General features: G+C 39.6%; 1 protein-coding gene across 10 annotated transcripts in view; it reads left to right on the forward strand.

Moving 5' to 3' along the window:
• srpk2 (SRSF protein kinase 2) overlaps window positions 1-23,064 on the forward strand; it is a 65,818-nt gene that overhangs the window by 8,941 nt on the left and 33,813 nt on the right. The window contains exon 1 of one of the 10 annotated variants that reach the window (XM_016668797.1): window positions 9,144-9,894. The exons of 8 other annotated variants lie outside the window; for them this stretch is intronic. In XM_016668797.1, coding sequence (XP_016524283.1) covers window positions 9,857-9,894 — 38 coding nt within the window. In that variant the 5' untranslated portion in view covers window positions 9,144-9,856. Of the gene's footprint in view, window positions 1-9,143; window positions 9,895-20,583; window positions 20,688-23,064 lie in introns of those variants that run through there. One more of the 10 variants, XM_016668796.1, reaches the window with a different exon arrangement.

A 23,064-nucleotide genomic window follows, 5' to 3' on the forward strand; every position in this document is an offset into this window, starting at 1 on the left:
TGATTTTTGTGTTCTTGTTTCTAAGTAAAAAAAAAAAAAAAAGACTAAAAAACAGAAATAAACCAATTTTTGGTAAGTTCTCCTAAAGTCTTTGCTTTCACATACATGTCAAATTCAAATCCAGCAGAAATGAATGAGCCCACTCTCATCCTGTCAGAGAGAGAGAGAGAGAGGGTCTGCTACTCTCAGATGATTCATTGTTGCAGACTGAATTGTGTGGAGATATTAGTCGTTTCCTGCGTGTCTGAGTGGGAAGGATTTTTTTCCCCTGATGGCCACAATGCTTATATTATTACTCCCTCACCGACTAATTGAATACAGAAGTAGGCAGCGCTGATAATCTGTGCTTATACGAAATCAATCTCATTCGCTCACGTGCTTTTAGAGACGAATTGTTGATTTGATTCGAGCTGGTTCAGGATTTGTCATGCTGCTTTTCACTCAGGCTCAAAGATCAGCGTGTCGATCAGACCGAGCGAGGGCGACTGAGAAGAAGAGACCCTCTAGTTCTCTCGGTTTGTGATCCAGACAGGATTTACAGGAAGTACGGATTTGCCCCTCGCGCGTTACGCTCATGACATGCAGTCCAGTCCTGTGGGGGCAGGCCAGTGGGTTGTCATGGAGAGTCATTACTGGGGCATGTAATTCTGTGAAGACAGGAGCTCATCACAGGATGAAAAGCCACATAGCTGCTCTCTACTGCCACCTTCTGGCTAAACCTGAGGTCAGAACTCCTTGACGTAATTTTATTTATTTTTTTGATAATTTACAGACAAAAGGATACATTTGCAGGTAGCTTTAAATATTAAATATAAAACTCAACTATTTGGAATAACAACCTCTATGTTTAAAACAATATTTAATATACTTATAACAACTGGGAATCAGATCTTGACTACAGTTTTCGCAGCCATTCAACAGTAATTATTTTCTTAATTTTTGCTTCTGTAAACATTGACAGCTTGAGGATTGTTGAGATTTGACAGCCTGGTTTTTCTGTCAATATTCAAGTGACCCTGGATGTTCATGGACTCAAATATGAAGGACGATGCCGTCAAAAAGGGACGTACCTTTATGTTGGAGTTCAGCTCGACAGATTTCAGTCGTTTTGCTCTTTTTCTACCATCCTTACTGTTCGTTTGATGAACCTGGGATTGCATTTTCTTCTTGTGTCTGCAATCTGGGCAAATGGCAACAGTCACATGCACTTTATCCTGTTAATTTTAGCAAATGTGTTCACAGACATCATATACTGAAGATGGTTTTGTAGCTTTTACATTCGACCTAGAAATCTATAGTGTATCTAATGTCATAGTTATTAGGTTCCTCAGACTTTTCTCGTCTTTTCTTTCCACAGATGAGTCTGGAAATTAATCCAAACAATCCAGTTCCTAGTTCTTTTTAAATTGACTGAATTCAAAAAGCGTGAAACAATATGGTGCTAACTTAAATTGTGTAAGTCTGGAGATTAGATCATTTTTTGGCCTTTTTTTTTTAAAGCTTTATTTTAGTCAGATTGGATGGCTGTCATTTGTGAACATTCATTTTCAAGTCTTGCCACAGTTTCTCATTTAGGCTGAGGTCTGGACTTTAACTAGGCCATTCTAACACACGGATATGATTTGATCTAAAACCTACCATTGCAGCTCCGGCTGTTTATGTGGACTGGTTATCCTAAACAATTTATTTGAACCATGACTGTAATGAAAAGCTCATGACTCTACTGAAGGATAAAAACAAATCTGTCTACACAACTTTGCAGTATATTGTTGTAAAGCAGGGGCTGCACAGTGGTGCAGTTGGTAGAGCTGTTGCCTTGCACCAAGAAGGTTCTGGGTTCAATTCCTGACCCTGGTTTTTCTGCATGGAGTTTACATGTTCTCCCTGTGCATGCATGGGTTTTCTCCAGGTACTCCAGTTTCCTCCCACAGTCCAAAAACATGACTATCAGGTTAATTGGCCTCTCCAAATTGCCCCTAGGTGTGAGTGTGTGCATGGTTGTTTGTCTCTGTGTTGCCCTGCAACAGACTGGTGACCCATCCAGGGTGACCCCTGCCTCTCAACTGGAACGATAGCTGGAGATAGGCACCAGCAACAAGGATGTAAAGAAAATGGATGCATGTTGTAAAGCAAATAAAATAAAAACATTGATTTTCAGTGTTTATTTGCTTTAGTACAATAGATGATTGTTTTGAAATGCATCACCTTCCAGAATAATGATGGTTTCATTGAGCTGTAAAAAGATTTTCTGTAAACTAAGCAGATTAGTAATGAAATTTATTTCTTACTGTGATCATTTCTTTTCTGAAATATTTTGTATTTATATATATTTTTCCATACTAGTTGTTGTTGCAGCACACTGGCCGCTCGGAACGATGCCTTTCTGATAAAGTGATAAAAATGCTGCTATTTATTGTTTATAGAGCTCACCAATCTTCCTGATGGCTTTCATTTGGTCTCGCCGACCTCAGGGCAGCTTCGATGTGGCCCGAGCAGCTGCATTGTGAAAAAGTGAAAAGGTTCACTCCCCTTCCAACTTGCGACAGAAGGCTTGTGGTTACAAATAAAGGATCGAAAATAATCTGGATCTTCACGTGGCTGTTTGAACTTCATCTGTCAGCTGTCGCCTGTTGCTGCTGATTTAAATTTATCCGCCATGTTTTATAAGATATAATAACAGTAATAAGCTCAAGTGGAAAATAATCTGCAGAAAACGTCTGATGATGAGGAATCAAGATGCCTCTCATGTCAGCGTTGTGGTTTGGCGGTTCCGCAGAGCAGCACAGTCAAACATTTTTTCCCTTTTGGCTCACCAGTAATTACAGATGATATGATGTACGCAGACTCTGGGACAGCAAAGCAGAATCAATACACACTCGCACGAGTCGGTGGCAGTCGGTGCCCATGTTTGCAGTCTAACCACAATTTTTTGTTTGTCTCAGTGTCTCTTCAGCTCGGTAATTCATCAAGTGTGTGTACTCGGGATCAGCTTCTTTCCATCAAAGCTGCTGCTGCCGTAAACATCCAATGACTCCTCTGAACAGCCTGGTGTCATTTATTCATGTCAAATCCGCTGGTTTTTACATTTATGCGGGCCTTATCTTTAGATGTGTTTCAGATAAAACTACAGAGCCTCTCAAAACTATCTACACCCATTTAGCTTTTTGACTTTTTGTGTCCTTACAAGCACAAACTCCAGTGTGCTCCATTCATCCTTTGCACTGATACCCCTAAGAAAACAATGGGGTGTTGCGTGGCGCCTCACATACACAGACCTGATTAATATGTTATTAGCACGCAATTCCACTCGATTCTAATCTCTCCACACTGCTCAGTCTTGACTTTCTCCCATTGAAGTTGATTTCTCCGGAAGAATTTCAGCCAATCAATGAACAGAACGACAAGTTGTGAACGACGACGTCGATTCTTCTGTTTTAGAATTGTAGTCTGGCTGTTTTAGCAATGGCGGACGAGGAAGTGAAAGAAGCCTTTCAGTTTCAAATATTGAACATTATCGGTCATCTTGTTCGGCTTGGCACTTCTCTCTTTCTACAGGGGAAGATGGTTGTTTACAGCACAAAAAATGTAGAACCGCTATATTTCATCATGGCCAAACGTTGGCGATAAAATTTTAACTTTCATCCAGACCCAGACAAAACGAAGTGTAGAACAAGGTGCTACGCCAGTATTAGATAAAAGCATATTTATGTGCTAAACCCGGTCCTTGGGTCTTATCTGCGACAGTAAATCAGCAGTTCTGCTAGATAAATGATGGCATTCACTGCGCTGACATAATGCAAGGTGGTGACCTCCGGCCTGCCCCCTTTTACGGCTGCAGGGTTGTTTTCGCAGCTCTGGAGCACAGGGTCCTTATTGTTGTGCTCCTCACCCAGCCTCCCCCTGGTCTCTGCCTGCCCTTCATCCATGCTTGCAAACAAAGTAAGTGGAAAACATCTTGTGTTTATCCTAATCTAACCCCCCACCTCACACACACACACTCCCCAAAGTGCTGCTGTTCACCTTCCCCAGCTGCCCTGTAGTCCATTACTGAGGACTCGTATTGAGTGAGAAGTGCGTTGTGTGCAGGTTCACTCTCAAGAGTGCAATTCCCCAGTCCGTCCATTAGGGGGCAGACATGTCCCATCTTTTAGACTGATGAAAGGATTCTTTCTCTCCTGGTAATTTCGACTGAAACAAAAAAAAGTATATTTTAGTCGTCACCTTGTTTGCTAATTAAAATCAGTAATTGTTTTTTTTTAATGACTGATTCTATCACTTACCATAAATATGCAATATTTTAATTCTACTAGAAGTGGGAAATATAAAAATTGTTTTCAGATTTTTTATTTTATTTTTATTTGTTTTAGGTTTTATAGGTTTTCTGGGTTGGGATGTAAAATCATAAAATAACATTTACATAGAAAGTAGCTGAGTCTTCATAATTTGAGTCTTGATGTGCTGTTATCAAAGAAGAGCTGCTTGGATACTGAAATCTCAAACTCAAGAAAAATACTCAAGCATTAGTTACTTGAAGGCATTTTGTTATTATTATTATTATTATTATTATAAAAATATAACAATATAATTATATGTACATTGAATTCAGTTGAACAATTATTTATAAAACATGTTTCTTTATAGTTGCAGATTCATTTAGCATCAGTTCTGTTCAGGTTCTGGTTGCATCAGGCGATCAACTAATTCAACTAACAAGTTTCTGTTTGACTTTTGACAACAGAACACAAAATCCTTTAAGATGCTTTGTCAAGTTATTTCATTTCATACTTCATACTAAGCAATTTTTCTAGCACTCAATGAGTCGCCAGTCCATCCATATGTCCATCTGATTGTCTGCCTTCCTTTATATTCGTAGATTTCATATGGAAAAACTAAGCAGTAGACATTCCTGTAGGGATTTTAAATGTCTGAGAAAGTTGAATGTGTGGATCTGTGTGGTGAGGCTGGTGGAAGGTGTTGCCTGATGTGATCCATTTAAACGTATCAGCCGGGCGGCACAGCTGAGGCCGTGGAGAAAGGAGAGAGAGGTCACAGGTCACTCATTCATCCATTAAACATACACCACTTAGTGAAAGAGCTCTGTCACACACACACACACACACTCTCACACACACACACACTGGGATGTAGAGGTGTCACCATCACTTTAAGGGAAATTTAGATGATTGGACAATTGCCTGAACTTTACCAAACAGCATTTGTCCCTCTTTATCTCTCAAGGAAAAAGCTCTGCTTTACAATATGACTGCAAAAATAACAATAAAAGCAATAATAAGAAATCAGAATCTGATTCGAACGTATTGCCCCTCTGCGTGTTTCATGAGTAATGAAGCTCAGAAAGTAGAAGGTGTTAATCTGTATGTGTGGATGAATTGCAGCCAGTTATTTCTAAAATCATACAGTGTGCTTTCTGTGATCCTAAAATTAATACAAATTTCATAGCATTTCAAAATGCCAATTAGAGATGCTTCAATCAGTAAATTATTAGAATTGGACTAATTTCCTTTGATTTTGCCCTGATCAGTGATTAGCGGGTCAAACTGACATTATTTAATTTGACATTTAATTTTCTTTTTTTAAATTTAATTAAATCAAACTGAGATCTCACACTGCATCCACCTTCAAACTATGTTGGTGCACTCTTTGAGGGGTTAAATAAAAATCAAAGGGTGTAGATGGGGTAGGTCAACATGACTCAAAATAAAATCTCTTGAAATCCAATTTCTGGTTTTCAAGAGGGTTTTTTTTTTTCTCCCGTTTTTTTACTTAGGAAGAAATTACAAATGGCAGAAAATATTTTCTAAAACTTTCAACAATTTTTATTTTTCAGTCCAAATAAATACAAGCTCAGTTTGTACCTAAACCACCCCATGTTAATTTTAAAATGAACATCTTCTGTTTTTATTAAATTTGTTGTTTTCATTTTCGATGAAATGTTCTTTCTTATTAAGCTTACGAGGACTTTCCCCTTCACATAAGAAATGTGGTCTCTTTGTCTCCTAAAGTTAAGCAAACAGCTAAATGTTTATCGATGTTCTTCACTTATGATAAATTATGTACATTAAACTTGAAGGCTATGACAAAATTTTGTGGAGGTAAACATTTTTCATTTCAAATTTAAGCAAACATGACGGCATAAAAGCTTTTGCATTTTTAGTTAAAGTCATCATACGGTGGTTTGGGCATCATCTCTATGCCCAAATTTGAAATATTCCCAACTGTATAGCGCAGTTTTTATCCTTTAGACGATATTTGCAGGATATTAGAAAAACGTAACATGCAATATCAGTGAGTCCTGCGATAATTAAAAAAAATTAATGATATAAAACTATATTGATAAATTTGCAACGTATTGCGTAGCTCTGTCCCACATAGTGTTTGTGCTCCAAACACTGAGTTTGCGCCAAACGCCACTTTGCTTTATGTTTTCCACTTGGGGGCGCTGTTTCCTCTGAGCGCTTCCTTCCACAGCAAGGTCGCTGACACAAAGGGCAAAGCCACCACATCTCGCTCATCTGCAGAGAACATAAACCGGGCAGGGTGAACACGCTCTGCTCCAACAGCTTTTTAAAGCTGCATTTGTGTGTTTTGAGTGGACCTGATGTCCAGAAACGCACTATCTGTTGTTTTGGAGGGTTTTCGCCTGTGTAGACCCCTATTTTCTCTGTCTCTCTCTCTCCAGCATCCACCGGGCGGTAAGGAGAACTAGGCCGCTTAAAGATAGCTCCCGGCAGCCTCAATGCCACCTCCCAAAATATATCTGCTCATGAGAGTCATCATCTCTCTTCTTCCCTCCCCCTCTTCCTCATCCTTCTTTTATTCTATCTCCTTTTGGACAGAAAGCAAGAATCCACATTGGAACTTTGTTAATCGATATTCAGCATGATCAGTTTTTTTTTGTGTGCTTTTTTAAAAATGAAAATATATTCTAGAAGCTGGAGTTTGACTTTGATTGTTCCTCAACGGAGAGACGACATCAAGACTGAATTCATTAAGATTAGTGCGGTTTTAGGAGAAAGCTGTAAGAATTTTTGGACTCATCCTTTAAATAGGAAATCTGTGTTGGAGGACTCATCTTTTTTTCAATTTGTTGTCCAAAACTTATGAATTTACAAAATGACCTTTGTGGGTTTTTTTAAAATTATCATTTCTTTAGATTCATATTTAATGCAGTACCAGTAAAATGCACTTAAAAGGAATCTAAAAACCCCTTTTATAAGAAAGTGTTTACAGTTCACCAACCAAGAAACAAAAGCCATATACGAAATTGATGACTAAAAAGCTGAATGCACCGTCTCAAATGAGCTCAATATTTTTCCTGCTGCCTGGATGGCTGCAGGGACCAAGACTGTAACCCCCCGCCCGGCCCTCCCTCTCCCATTGGCCCACATCCACAGAGAATGAGGACAATAGTTTGGCTCAGAGACATGTGTGCCTAATGTAGTCCTTTTATGTGGGAAAGTGGGACTGTATGGAAGTGGAAGTGAAAGGGGATCATTGCATTGCTGTTTTCCTTCCTTCGCGTGTCGCCCAGATCTCGCTGACTTCTGCATTGATGACTCTTTCAAACGCTATTCAGAAAAAAAAAAGAAGTTTATGGGCGGGGAAAAACTCTGTGTGCTCTGGAAAAGTGTGGAAATGTTTACATTTTCAGATATTCTTTGTGAATCCATCCATCTATTTTAGTCCATTTTTAAAGTACAAATAGAAAAGACCTGACAATAACAAGAATTTGAGAAAAGTATGGATTTGGAAGGTTTTTGAGTGCATAGTAACTGGATTTTGTTTTGATGGTAAAAGCTAAAAAAAATGCAACACCGTTATAGTTGTAACAATGAAACCCTTTAACTTCTGTCCAAAAGTAGGCCTTCTCCTTCTACCAGGACCTTGTTTACTGCCATCATTTTTGCAATAATTTGTGGTGTGGTAATATTGTGATAGCAATAAAGTGACAATAAGAACTATGTATCACTTCTTCTTTTGATATTTGTGTGGCTGTGGCTAAATGACATGGCAATCATATATTAATGCTGTCATTGAACAAACAGAAAACACAGTAAGACTAATAGCCCTGAACATTAACACAGTTATGAGGTTTTTTTGTGTGAAAATATAGTTAATTGGTATTTATCGTGACAATAAATCAACAATTTTTTTTCTTATAAGAAATGTATCACGATAAATTATAAACGATACAATAATTGCCAAGCCCTACTTTATTTTAACAATTTTAATTTTGCATAGTGACAATCATTTTCTGCACATCGCAAAAATGTTTTAAATTCGCGTCTGAAATTAACGCCTTAAAATGTCTTTAACCTAAAAAACGTAGTTTATCTCTGGCAAGACTTTACTGTCAGGCAAACCTTTGAGTGCCATGCTAATGCTAACACCTTCATTGTTGTACCCTCGCTACCTAGCCAGCTAGCTTTTTTTTACCTCTATAAAAGGCATAAAGCCGGGTTCACAATTTTTACTATGCTTCATTGTAATACAGCAAGTTCCCCCAACCACCCTTCATATTAATAATTTGTTAAATTTTATTCAAGGTGGCGTTAAAAAGGTCTTTAAAAGACTCGCTGTAACCCACATATCGCTCCTGAATTCTGTATCATGATCTGTATCATCCCATCCAGCCCCCCGTTTTGCATATTTCAGTTGCACATTCACATGCATACATGTACGAGCTGTGCGCATACCTCTACACAACAATATCGAGGTCAGACTGATAGACGGAGGACCCCCCTCCACCCCTTCCCTCTTCACCGCACACCCTCTGGCTACCTCTCTGCGAGCTGTTCAGTCATGTAGAAGCAGACCCATCTGCCCCAAGAGATGGTGAGAATACAGAGGCAGACAGAAGACACACACACACACACACACACACGCATGCATGTGCACAAATGCAAAGCAGGCATTGGTGGAAGTGAGGAGAGAGGATGCCAGAACAAGAGAAGCATGATGGGGGGGGCAGTGAAGCAGATTTGTGCAGCGTTGCCCCGAGATACAGGATGTCGTAATAAGGCAATTGGAAGAGAGAGAGTGGACGAGAGAGAGAGAAAGAAACTAAGCAAAATGGAAACGGGGGAGGAGTTTGAAGCCTCAAGAAGAAAAACATGAGTTTTCCTGTCTGTCACAAGCGGACACCCCTCCGCCCGAGCAGAGAGTGGGACGCTCCGCCTCGCTCTGGGCTCTGTTGTTGTGCAGAGCTGCATGCACAGGGCCTGACAGAGCCGAGCCTGACAGGAAGACCTCAAGACAGAGACATGCTGCGCACCGAGAGCCGGGAAGCTGTGTCATCATTCTGTCCGACCAGCACCACCGCGGAGGAGAGAGACGAGGCCAAGGCGGCGGAGAGGACGGGCAGCATCAGTGAAAGCAGGAGAAAGTGAGGGGGAGAGGAGAGACAAGGTGAAGGAGGAGAAGGGAGGAAGGAAAGGGAGGGAGGAAGGAGGCTGGAGCACGAGGAGGGGCGCCTGACTGACTGACTGACTGACAGACATTGCTGCTGCTGCTGCTTTCAGTTCTAAGCACACACAAGCGGAGGCAGACCCAGACAAAACCGGGTCCCGTCCTCCATCTCTTCCTCCTCCTTCTTCTTAAAGCAAGAGGATATAGAGAAGGACGACGACGAAGAGGAGGAGGAGAAGGAGGGGAGGCAGTAACCCTCTCCTCTGCTGCACTCAGACACACACAGCAGAGACAGAGGCAGAGAGGAGGACAGCAGAACAAGGAAAGAAAACCCCGTAAAGGACAGGAAAGGGAACGCGGCTTTGTGCTCTTCATTTCGCCGTCTCCTGTGGTCGCTCGGCCGGAGAGCGGCTAACAGGCACCGCTCATGTCCGTGAACTCGGAGAAATCCTCGTCCCCTGAAAGGTAACACCTCTCTGCTGATGCTTATCGTTTCACTCATCCCCCCCGTGCATGCCTAATAGTTTTTTTTCCCAATTATTATTATTTTTGGTGTTCTCAAATCTACCGCCGACTCTTTTTTTTCCTTTCTCTTTCTGTCTGTGCTGGTTTCTTCCATTGTTCGAGAAACAACACCGAGACAGAATAATACAGCCGTTCGACATAATCTAACAGTATAATCCCATTTACACATCTCCCAGGCTCTGACGATAACAAACAATGCACAGACAAATATATAAATATATATATAAATGGTGTCTATGATGGTGGTGCACAGAGCTTACACAGCACAGAGTGTCAACACACGTCAACATCAGCTCAGCCAGCAGCAGCAGCAGCAATGCAAGACAACAGCTCACTACGTGACGCACCAGAATGCATGCTGTTTCTGATCAGCACATATCAGCTTTAAAACGCTTCGGCCGATCAGATGAGGTATGTTCATATGATAAAAGAGCCAATCTTGATGTAGCATGCTCTCACAAGGCCTGCCGTCTGTCTCCTCAACCAGCCCAACACGCATCATGACCATGCATAAGCCAGAATGAGATTCCAATGGTGTGAAAGAAAAATTAATAATATTATCACCATTTCACCAGGATTTACTCACAGCATCAAACGGCTTCAAATCAGCAAATATTTCCACTGCTGCTAAAATAATAACACATATTCTAGTTCGAATAATGTTAATTATACAATTTGTTTTTACTTTGATTTTAATACGTGGCCAAAGGCAAAGTTTTAACTTTAAGGGACAGGCAATATGGCCTTAAAATGTCAATTTTTTGGTATTTATGGTGGTATCTGTGGTAGTGGTTTTAGAGAGTTTAGAATCAGAGAGTCTTTATCCAGTTGGTTCCCTCAATACTGGAGTTTGACCAAGTAGTGCAAGCGTGCTGCTTGCAATCATTTCTATGTGAGAATTACATATGGTTGGCCTCATAGCGAAATTGCCTAAGACATATTTTGGCCAAATTGAGATAAATGCATAATATTGATCTCCTTACACTGCTACATCACCCTGTTGTCTATGTCCTCAGCATGTCAGAACACTGGTTATAGTCTGAGATCAGTATTTTTCTATATATTTTTATTTGTTTCCATATCTTATCCCTGCTTTTTCTTGTTTTCTAACTAAAAACGTTGAAATATGACTTAGGCAATTATCCTAACAATATCTATTGATGCTCTCATAGAAACAATTGCAAAAACAGTGCAAACTGCAGAGGTCACAATCTCATGCACACTGTCAGTTTCTTTTGTTTGCAAATATCAATAACTATAGTTTCATTATTACGGTATAGAAATGTTCAAATCAGAAAGAAAAAAAGCAGCAAATATGGCTTAAAATTTCTTTTAGGTCCTATTTGACACACACAGCATTTTAAGGTAACATAGTTACTTTATTCTATAAAATGACAATGTGTCTAGAAAACATAATGCTGTCCTTTTAAGATTTTGTCAATTTGTCTGATTGTTGGTAGTGATCAGATTTAATACCCTGCTTTTAAAAATGCTCCATTATTAAGGTATCTATTATTAGTAGTTGTTGTAGGTAGTTGATTAGTCAAGCTATCTGCTTGACTAATCAACTAGTCAAGCAGACTAGTTGACTAGTTGCATTTGCAAGATTGCCATCTTGCAATTCACTACTTATCATGAACTGTGACTTGTAGTTTGCTGGCCTGGCCATTGCCTTCCTACGCAATACCACTCTATTCTAATCTCTCTTCACTGCTCTATCTGGGATTTCTCCCATTGAGGTGGATTTCTCCAGTAGAATTTCAACCGGGCCGACCTGCTACAAAGCGAAGTGTAGAGCAAAGGTCTGGTTTGCATCAGGCTAGTAGCTTGAACAGTTGTAGTGACGGATCCACACCATGAAGTCTGTGTTTCTGAGAATGTTTCCAAAGAGGTTGATTTTGTTTTTCTTGAGAGAGAAAAGTATAGTCGCCTTGTTTTAGCCAGCTGATGGAAAGTTTACAGTGAAACATGGGACAAGTCCAGTGGTATGTTTTCAGCGTTTTTGACGTGTCAAATGTGCGTTAAAGATGACGACCGATACCAATCGATTGATTAATGACGTTGCCAGAGAAACCTTTGGTGACTCAGCGAATGTTAGCCTCAGTATGTCGAGACAGAGACTGGATACGATTGAGAAGAAGCTACTCATCCGAGTCTGATAGCTAAATAAAGATCATTGTCCTCTTGAATAATTTGGATTCACTCATGCAGCCCCAAGTTATCAAAGTCAGGTTGTGCACACATCCTTAAAAAGTCTTAAATTCATGTATCTAATATTAAGGCGTTAAAATGTCTTGCATTAATTTAAAAAAATTTACTTTGACTTTAGTTAATCGATGAACTTCAGTTTATGTTGTAGAGGCAGTGCTAGCTAACTAGCTAGCTTTTTAGCGTCTATCATGAGTAAGTGTAAATTTACCGCCAGTTGGCTGGACGACGTTCTGTCCTGATGCAGGTCTTCAAAGCCTTAAGTTTGAGTTTGCGAAACCTGCAGAAACCCTAAAAGAGAGTTTTTCTTTCATTTTACAAGCAGATCATTATATATATAAAAAATATGCCCCATCAACATTGCTTAGCACATCTGCAGAAGATTTCTATTTGCTCATCTTCTTGAGTCAGTGGATCTGAAAAAACGAGCATGAAATATATGGTGTGTGCAGAGTTTCCTGACTTAATTCAACAGGAACGCATGTTCATTCAGATTTAATCAGGCCAACCTCCACGTTCCTAAATCGGTGTGCGGAAGGAGCTTGATTTGACGGGTGCCGGAGGGCGAGGACCCGGCAGACCGGATGACTCAAGTAGCCGCTGACGCTGATGCTGCGCCGCGTTTTTACGACCTGAAAGTGCCTCTCCCGTCCACACACCCCTGTGCCAAAGACCCCCAGATTGACACGCTTCAGCACATACTGCAGTGGGTGCGCAGAAACGCCAAAAGTAAATGGGCACTAATGATATCAAATATGATTACACGGACAGTTGGGTGCAGAGGAGAGTGGTACTATGAAGCAGAGTTTAATGTGGCAGTGGCACATGCGTCCCTTAAAACAACCGTGTGTGGAGGGTTAGGACAAAGAAAACAGGATCTCTAATCCTCGGCTCTTGCATGTCGGTTGTGTGTCAGTTTCTTTGTGGTAATATTTATGGATTTCATCACTCAACTTGCTTAATCCGTCACCTATTGTCTGGCTTAGCGCGATCTGTAATTACGAATACCGTCGCATGGCAGGTAACAACTAAAGGAGCCACCTCTGCCCCCAGTTTTTAACTCCAGCTGCACCTCAAATGACCCCTATAGTTAGTTTGCATTCGGACAGTCTCTTAGAAAATTTGTGTTTATGTACATCTCAGAATTTGTGTTTAAATGTGTAATTATATCCTAGTTAGTTATAAAGTTTTGGTTTGATGAGAGAACTCCCAGTATGTTTACGTTTGGCAAAAGACGTTTTACAAAGAAATAATTAATGAAGTTTCGAATCGCCTTTCGAAAAACTAAAACGGAAATGAGCTGTAATCGTTTAGGCAATGTAAATATGATACTTTATAAGAAAACCATCTTTCTTGCTTCTGTGATTTGAAAATGTATGTGTTTTTTTGAACTTGTTCACATTTTGTCATGTTATGCACACAAACTTCGATCTATTTTGCAAGGATTTTATGTGATAGACCAAAATCTTCAGTGCAGAAATTTATATTTTGCTAGTGGAGCTAATTAATGGTGGCTGGATAAACAACAGTGGAAACAAGATGCCTTAAAAAATAAAATCAGTTTATATTTAGGTTTTTTCACTTCACAATTACTTGGGAAAATCTACAAAGTGTGGTGTGCATTTGTATCGTGCAAAATGTACTCTGCTACCCTTAAATAAAATCTAGATCAACAAATTGCCTTGAGAGGTCGGTGCATATTAGGGCAGAAATGATTGATCAGACTAATCTTGATGCATTGATTATTGAAATGATTGTCAACTTATTTAGCAATTAATTCATAATTAATGGGAGAATACAGACAAAAAAGCCTTTTGCTGAAAGAACAACATATTCAGAGCAATAATGAAGCCAAAGCTGTGCAAAAAATACATACGATTTGTTTTTAAGGTGGAAACAAACTTAAGTTCTGAGTAAAACATATTTACAAATTGTCACGTTGCATAGTTTTAACTTTACCCAGTTGAAATTATGTACAAAAAAAAAAGACTCCTATTAAGCACATTTTGCTGTCCAAACTTGGTTAATCCGACAAATAATCAACAGATTAGTCCTTGAGCTTTTGAGCTTTTCACTTTTGCCTAAAACAGGCTCAAGTGGTTAAATGAAAAATCTTCAGAATGTGCCAATTTTTTAAATTTGATTAATCCACCAAATAATCTATTAAAGAAAATAATCGTTAGTTGCAGCCCCCATACATATTCTCTTTCCTCTTTGTAATTTTTTGAGCTACTTGTGTTTGTCTCATAAAATAAATAAAAAAAAAAAACATTGAAGTTTTGGGTTGTATTGTGACAAAATGTGGGCAATTTTAATCGGTAGGCATATTTTTTACAAGGTGCTATATGATGGAAAAACACTTGCTGCTGGAATGTTATGTAGAAAAAAAATTACATTTTCCCCTCATTCTAGGTTTGGCAGAATTTGGGTAGGTTAATTATGACAAATATCAGCTATATTTTAACATTTAATCCTAAATCATTGTGTCTTTGTTCTGTTTTCTGTGGCTTTCCGCTCTGAAAATGAAATGGTTCTAAGCTCTGTCTGCGTAGCACCATCTGAAACCTGGACGGCGCACACACAAGCAGACACAAACGGATCCATGCCCGGTTCAGCAGAGCTTCGTTTGTGCTGAGGCATGTTTGTCCACAATACAATGATGTGTGTGAGACTGTCTGCATGCGTGTGTGTGTTAAACCAAATGGATGGGCAAGTTGGGCCCGAAAAGGGCAAGATGTGGCGCAGAGACAAATGCCTTTCAAGCGATCGCATTAGGAAGACGATCCTTGTTGTGTAACCCGGCACTCGAAGCATGCCGAAGACGGATGGAGGACAAGGTGCGTGTGTGTGTGTTTGTTTGTGTGTGTGTGAAGGGAATTTTGAAGTGCTCGGCGTAAGCTGCTTTTTTTGACATGCATGTCATTTTAGATTATAACCTCTGCTCCTTGATGGAGGGTTTATGGCCTTTGAAGAGTCTTGGACTAAGAATTAAAAGAGCGTCTTGCTGAACATCCGAAGGTCAAAAGTTTACAGGTTTTGCTGCAAAGCGAGGGTGCAGCTCTCGTAGTGTTGTTGATGGATTGAGAAAGAGCGCTTAATGCTGTTGATCTGGTGACATTGTGCTCTTAAGCAGCGTGTTTGTACTTTCTAGTGCTTATATTTGGAGATATGATGGGATGTAGTCCATACATCTCATGTGGTTTCAGAATACCTGTGTACAGTACCTTGAAAATATGTTAATAGCCCTGGTGTTTGTTTTTTAGCACTTTTTTAAAATTAGGAATCAATGTAATGGTGCAACAGAAAGTGAATATTTGTGAATTGAAAATAAAAAAACGCAAAATGTCTTATTCTGAATTAGTTTTGTTTTACCCACAAAGTAATAAATTAAAGTTTAAATATTTTAATAAAGCACCATTGAAAATACATGAATAGTTTTTGATTCATCACCATCTCTAATTTTCAGCTACTCATGTTCAATAAAAAAAAAAAACAAAGCTGACAGCATTATTGGGAATGTAATTTTTATTATTTTCTCAATTGTTTGTTCCACGAGAGCGTCAATAAATATCAGTAAATAAAAAATTGGGTGGTGTCCTGAAGAAGCCATTTCAAATGTGAATGTTTTTCAGAAACCGTATATATTTTTGAGACGAGCTTGCTATTTTAAGAAGTTGTAAATGTTTTTATCATCATTTTTATCGTGTTCACAATAGTTCCATAAAAAATACTCCGCCGCTCACACAGAAGAGAAACCCCATCAAGAGCAGCGCTAGCTAGCTACAAGCTAGTTTTAGCTAGCTTGTAGCTAGTTTTAGCTAGCATCCAGTCTGTGTCCTCTCTGACCTCCATCTCCCACACCATGCCCTCAACAACCCATCCCCACATCTGAGTGGAAGCAGAAGACCATCTTTACCTTCTCTCCTGCTTTCTTGTTTCATTTTTCCCCCTCTCAACTCTGGGTTTGGTGAAAAGAATGACAACACCGTTAGCATTCCACCTCCTCTCCCCCCTCTTAGGGCTTTCAGCGAGATAACGGCGGTAAATAAAAGCGTCTGTGTGTGTTTGTGTCGTCAAATCTGCTCTGAAGTCTCCCGTCTTTCCAAGCCAGTCTAACCTGACCGAATAACTTTGTCACTGCGGAGTAATTCTGTGAATTTCCACTCTACCTGTTGATTTCCTATGGGGTTAATCAGTGATAGGAATCACCCAGTTGGTGGCAACTAGACACCATGTAAGCAACACAGCTGTTGCCATGGCGATACCTCCGAGGTGCGTTCAAGTGATTGGTATTTGGGCACCTGATCTGCAGTGTGTCGCCCTCCCTCGTTGGGGTGTTGGTGACAACGAGGTCAAAGGTCACACTCGAATCATTGGGTGTGAAAAATGGATTAAAAAAAATCGGCACAGTCCAATTAAGAAGAGTTATTAGTTACTGCTCCCTGTTTATTCTGCCTTTTCAAGGTTCTGGCAGAGGGATTATATAAAGCAAAATGTGTTTTATATAAAGGAACAGGATGAAAAAACCTTTTCTGCTCTACATTTGGTGTTCAGTCTGTAGACTCAATAGGTTTGCAGCATTTTATGTATTTCAGGAATATTAAACCACTCGCTCTCTCCTCGTCTCAGCTTTTCTATTCCTGTTGATATATTTGGTTTTGTTTAATTTTTCATAATAGTTCTGACATTGGTAAAGCTAATAGTTTATGTGGCATAGTTCAAGTGTAAACATGTAGTATTATAATAATAATGTTACAACAATAACAAACTTTAATTTGTGTGTTTTCTTGCATCCTGATATGATTGAACTGATTTATCCACTGTATGTTTTAAGCTCCATACAGATGCAGTCATACACTCATCAGACGTGAATGTATTCATTTTCAGCAGGCTTGAAACGGAGACCATCCTAAAAACTTTGTTAGCTTCAGAAAACCAAGTTTCTTTGGACTCGGTTTCACTTTAGGGCGCCGAATAGAGTCCAAGTTTCAACCACCCAACACCCTTTCCATCCATGTTGGCATAAAACTTCTTTTATAACAACATGTTAAACTATTCACTGGTGTTTTGTTGTGTTCCAGTTTATAATAGTCTTGGTTATGTTTGAGGTTTTCCTTGACTGCCTTAACCACTTTCCTTTAATCGGAGTGGGATACTTGGAGTCAGCATCTTGTCAAAGCTCGTAGAGCTGGGCGATATCAATCAATATCGTGATATATAGAGCAGTTAACATCGATAACAGTAAATAAAAGATAACACTAACCCTCCAGTTCCCCTGGAAAAATATCTTGACATCCAACTTCCTTGCTGAACCCTGAATGTTGCCAAACAAGTAATGCATTTCTTTGGAAGTGAGCTGCTCTTCTTCCTCCTCCACCAGTTCTACCGCCACCGCTTCAACAATGAAACGATTTGAAATTTCCTCCACTTTCTCATCCTCACCGTAGCTTTCACTATTTAATCTTGCATGTGTGAAGGGGAAAATCCACAACAACCCCTAAAATATGCCACCAATCAAATAATTATTCAAATGAGTGTATGTAAACTTGAAAGCTGTGCAGCTCCAGCTTAAAATACATATTCTGAAGGAGAAAATATCTATCATCTTTGATTCTCTATTCTTCTATTTCAACTCCTCTGATGCGGCGTAGGTATTTAGCATGCAGCTAGGGCCTTTCTCTCTCATTAGTTCACATCTATCTGCTATCAGCACATTAGTGTTCCTGGAATGGGTTTTCCACTGTAAGACATACTCGGCAGAAACGGAAAAATTGAGAGAGAGCAAGTGAGCAGGGATGAAGGAAATCTTTCTGGGATGGGAAAAGGGGAACATGGCACAGCGATCGGCCTGGAAGAGGTTTGGTCCCACTGAGGAATTATTAAGAGATGGGCGATAAAGTGGGAAGAGGAAATATGTAAGGCCCACATAGAGAGTGGAGAAAAGGAAAGGAGAAACCTCTGGAGAAACAATAGACAGAGATAAAACTCGGAAGAGGGAACAGGAAAACAAGGCAAAGACGAAGAGAACGAGGGAAGATGGAGGGAGAAGATGGATGGCCCTCTGCAGACCTGCGCAGTGTGGTGGGTAACGCGAGGTCAGCGGTGGACCAGCCAGAACCGATGCTGCAGCAGCGAGGCTGTGGAATGATAATGGCCTGTTTATGTTTGTGGAGAGCCATTTGTTTGCTTGCGTGGCTTTGCATATGCCTGTGTGTAAAAAGATAACCTATTCTCACGGAAGACACCTCTACACTAACAAACAATACAGAAGCATGTACAGCTGTGATTTCAAACACTAAGCCTTTACTTGGCCCAGTAGGACCAGGTATCCCGCCGTTTGCTGCCCAACTGGGCGTTGCATTCATCTGTTGTATCTGAAAACCCTGTTAGACTGATAAATCTCTTCCTGCAGTATGCTCCAAAGTGTGTGTGTGTGTGTGTGTGTGTGTGTGATGTATTTTCTCCCACATTAGCTCAGAGTGGGTGGGGTTTCCTCAGCTTTGATTGTGCCAGCTCAACATGCTCTCTCACACCAATTCCTCGTGTTTGACAGCCGTGACGTGGCAGAAGCGGACGCTTGTGTGTGGCATTTGTGATATTTAACTCGGTGTTCTTTGCTAATATCCGAACATCAAATAAGTTCAGCTTTAATCTTCTACAAGAAGTATATTCTTAGTTTTTAATAGCGGTTTCCGATCTCTGGTTTTTCAAATTCTCAAAGAATTATCTTTAAGAGAATCCCAACACGGCTTTTCCCTGTACATGAAACCAAAACCTGCTTCTTCTGAATGGCTGACGGGGTGTTCCTCAAAAATGCTAGGTTTTACGGTTTCATGTCATTACCAGAAATAAGCTTATCATTATTTCTAAAATGCTATTCCAGGGCATTTTTGTTACTCAACTGCAGTTGTTGGTAAGTTCTTAGTTGTACACAAAGCACTCCTACTACTATTAACAGCCGTATTTGTCTGAGGAATTTCTTCTTGGTTTTGGAGCAACAAGCTCTTCTGACATTTACACAGAGTTTCTTATTAACTACATGCATATTCATTTGCAAGTCTGATCTGAGAGTAACTAATTTCGAAACACTGATGTAATTCTGTGCAGCTCGACGTTTTTCCAGAAGAATAAAGAAATGCGACTGATGGATTGTAGCAGCTTCTTCACAGCTGATATATGGACCGATGTCTACAGTCCGGTCAGCTTATTTGTCACAGAACAGCGTAGTTTTAGATCCTGTTATGCTTTTTTTCTATACTGTTGTGGCTCAGAGGTTTGTTTACTTGCAGCAGCTTGTGATTCCTAGATTTAACTTTAGTGAGTACGTGCAAACTGAGAATAAACATCCTGCTTTTGACATTATGAATCGACTTATTTATGTTCTTGCAAGTGTACTTGTGTTTAAAAATACCCAAGTGCAGTTGCTGATTTGTAATACTAAATAAAGTGGTCATTCCATTCGGAAAACTGGAAGATTAATACCTAAACAACAACTATAAAGTCTTAACCCTTTCATGCATAGAGGTCACTACAGCGGACAGCTATCTAAAAGCCATTTTCTTTGCTTCTTGTGGATTTTTACAGACCACTGAAGTAGACACCAATTCGTCATAAAATACACTATTAACTACTGGCCATCAGCTACAAATGCAAGAAATTATTTTTGTTAAATCCAATATGGCCGACAGACAAAAAAGCACACCAATCGACCCGGTCCCTCCTTCTACTGTATACGACTCTTGCAGGTAAAAAAAAATATTGTGACATTAGACAACCCCTAAAGACCAATACTACTGATGTATTTTTCAAATAACTTTGTATTTGGAGAAAATTACAATTGATCACCTAGAAAAAAATAAAAATTTTTACAAAACTTTTTTTCCTACCTGTTTTTATGCTTTAAGAAAATAAAAAAATGGAAAAAATCCTGACACTAAGTATCATAATTCATGCATGAAAGGGTTAAAGAAAGGCAATCATGAAAAAAATAAAATAAATTAACAACGTTAAGCCTGGAGGGAGCACAAGTAAAACCTGGTGGCCCGCCAGGCTTATAATACACGGAGGGAAACCGTGCATGACTGTCTTGACATGCTAACAGCTTAATATCAGGGCAGCAGAGACAATATTTCGCCTCTGTTTAATTTTAAATCCTTCATGCAGGTGATGATGCCCATTAAAATACTCCTGGTAGCATTTCGGTGCTGAATGCTTGGCGCCTACTTCTATCTTTGCATCTTCAGTTGATAAAGCTGGATCCGCGTTGGTGTATGTAGCTCTGCTGAGATGGTGCGTTTAGCATGTGGGTGTCGCAGCTCCATGTGACCGCTGCTGGAATTTAGAGCTGGGTCCATCTTGTCCGTCCACTGCTGTGGACTGAACCGGAGAGCGGCAGCCGTGTTTTCTGCTCCGCCGTCTTCTTCTCTTCCCTGTCATATGGCGTTAAACTCAAGCTTGGACACCAAGAAGAGATGGGGGCTGGCTCTGTGTGTCCTTCGTCTGCGTCACAGGGCCCTCCGAATCAGGTAGACATCGAGCTGCCATCACTCCGTGTGGATTCTAGTTTTACCAGTCAGGACTTGCTTCAGTATTTGTATAAAAGGGTTTCCCTGCATAGATTAATGCATTTCCTTTGTTTAAAGGCTGCAGCCATATAGAAGCTTATTAAAGGAATAACTTCCTAAATAATTGTGTAACTATTTGAGACTATCAAGGAAGATGTGCATTCGAGTGACACAAACTTTGCGTTGTCAGATTCGTATCTGTTTGGCAAACCAGGCTTGTTCTGTTTTACGATTTGTAGCCTTTCGGGATATTTGTGTTTCTAGTTATTTTAAAACTCAGACTGTAAGTTTAAGTATTCATTTTTCCATCCATCCATCCATCATTTAACATGTTTATCCTTGAGTACTGGTGCCTATCTCTGAGGTTAAGGGTCGAGAGGAGTGGTACACCCTGGTCAGATCGCCAGTCCGTCACAGGGCAACAATGTAAAATTTTTTTCATGTTGGGATTTAAAATTTGAGTATAAAATTTGGAATTTGCATCTCTAAGTTTAAACGATGCAGTTTAGAAATGTCATGGCAGGAAGGGTGTAATATTCACTGATAATTATGATGCATTCTGGTGTTTCCATTCAAAACATAAGAAACATATTTCTATAATTTCATTGCAAACTAAATTTATAGAATCTGTCCAGCAGAAACCTTTTTTTTTCTTCTTCTTCTCACTCCAGTTGGTAAAATTACTTTATCCCGGCAGCACATATAATAGTTATATATAGATATGCTGTCACTGCTAACATCCACTTTCTGCAGCAGTGATTAGTAGGTATAACTTAGAGCCTGCTTATGAAAAGTAATAGAGAATCGCTTCACAGATCATAATTTTTCACCTTCAAAAATGACCTTAGTGCAATAAAGCCCCATAAGAGTGATGTCAATATTTTGTCAATGCAGTTAGTAATTCTCTAATTAACAAATACAAGCATTCTTGTGTTTTAAAAAAAATCAGATGGAAACAGAAATTAAAAGATCCTCATTACTTTGATATTTTAAATGTTTTTTTTTTCTTTCTTTTTTCTTTTTTACAAAACACACTTTCTAACATTAACCAGTGGAAACATTTTTGTGTCCCAGGTTGTCACGGAAGTGTCGCCATGTTTTTTTTTTTCTGTGCACCGGGCAACAATTTTTTACTGTTGGACTCTTAAAAAGTCACAAGTTTCTTCAGAGCACTGTTCAGTCTGCTTGCTGTAGTCCCTGGTAAACCTTTCATTACAGATTAAATCACAATTCACTTATTAGCTCATTAGTTGCTATAGACTCTTTTTACAGAAATGGATGCGACATCACAGTGCTTTGACCAAGTCACGTTCATTTATAATTAAAAAAAAAAAAGTATTCCCTCCGTAACTTCCAGAGGGAACGCCAGGTTTTTACCAGGTTCTAGGATTATTTTAAATCCCATCTGAAGTGGGGTACACACAATATACTGCTTCCTCTTTTATTATTTATAAGGTGAAGCCAATTGTCATTCAACTGTGAATACCGTGTACACTCATTTTTGTCCTCTCCAATAAAAAGCTGTTGAACAATACAGCTCTGACCCATAAGCTCTGGTCGCTGTGTGTCCAACAAGTTCTTCTGTTGAAATATCCCTTTATAAAAATGGTGTTGTAGAAACAAAAGTGTCCTGGGAAAAAAAGTTGGTCGCTTATGTGTTTACATTCACACCCCTTTTGCCTCTGCTTTGATAACTGCCAGTTATGCAAACACAATAAAACAGCAAATAAACAGGAAAAAAAATCAGATTTAAAAGATTTGTTTGCAGAAAAATCTGCTTCAAGCACCAAATGGGCAACTGAGCTAAACGGGTTTAACTCGAGTTTGCATATCAGCAGTTATTTAATGTTTTGTTTTGTCTTTCATATGATATAAATTAAAAATACACAGCTAACTGCATTACAAAAAGAGGCACCGTGTAGGTGTTCATAATAGTGTTTTACATACTTGCACATGGCGTATGGCGGATGCCCTCAGTAGGTGTGGGCAGCTATAACAATGAAACGGCTTTGTAGCCGGATTGCTTCACTGCACTGAAATGTATACATTCAGAACATTGAGAACAAGAGCGCTGCAGAGAGAGGAGAGGACTGCACAGTGGAAAAGCACCGCTGATCCCAGCAGCAGTTTGTGTTGGGACAAACTGCTGCTCTTCCCTTATTAGAGACGTAAATCCTGAACAGTAGCTTTGAGTATGTGACAGCTTGTATGTTTTCCATCTTTAATATTAGGTCTTTGTGGCAATTCACACTAGGATTGATTTTTTTGCTGGATGTTGCGTTTGTGTGTTAGCATCACACCCGTGTGTGTGAACTGCAGCTAATAATGGATGCGCCAT

This window comes from Poecilia formosa, unplaced genomic scaffold, assembly GCF_000485575.1.
Source record: "Poecilia formosa unplaced genomic scaffold, Poecilia_formosa-5.1.2 Scaffold17, whole genome shotgun sequence".
Taxonomy (NCBI): Eukaryota; Metazoa; Chordata; class Actinopteri; order Cyprinodontiformes; family Poeciliidae; genus Poecilia; species Poecilia formosa.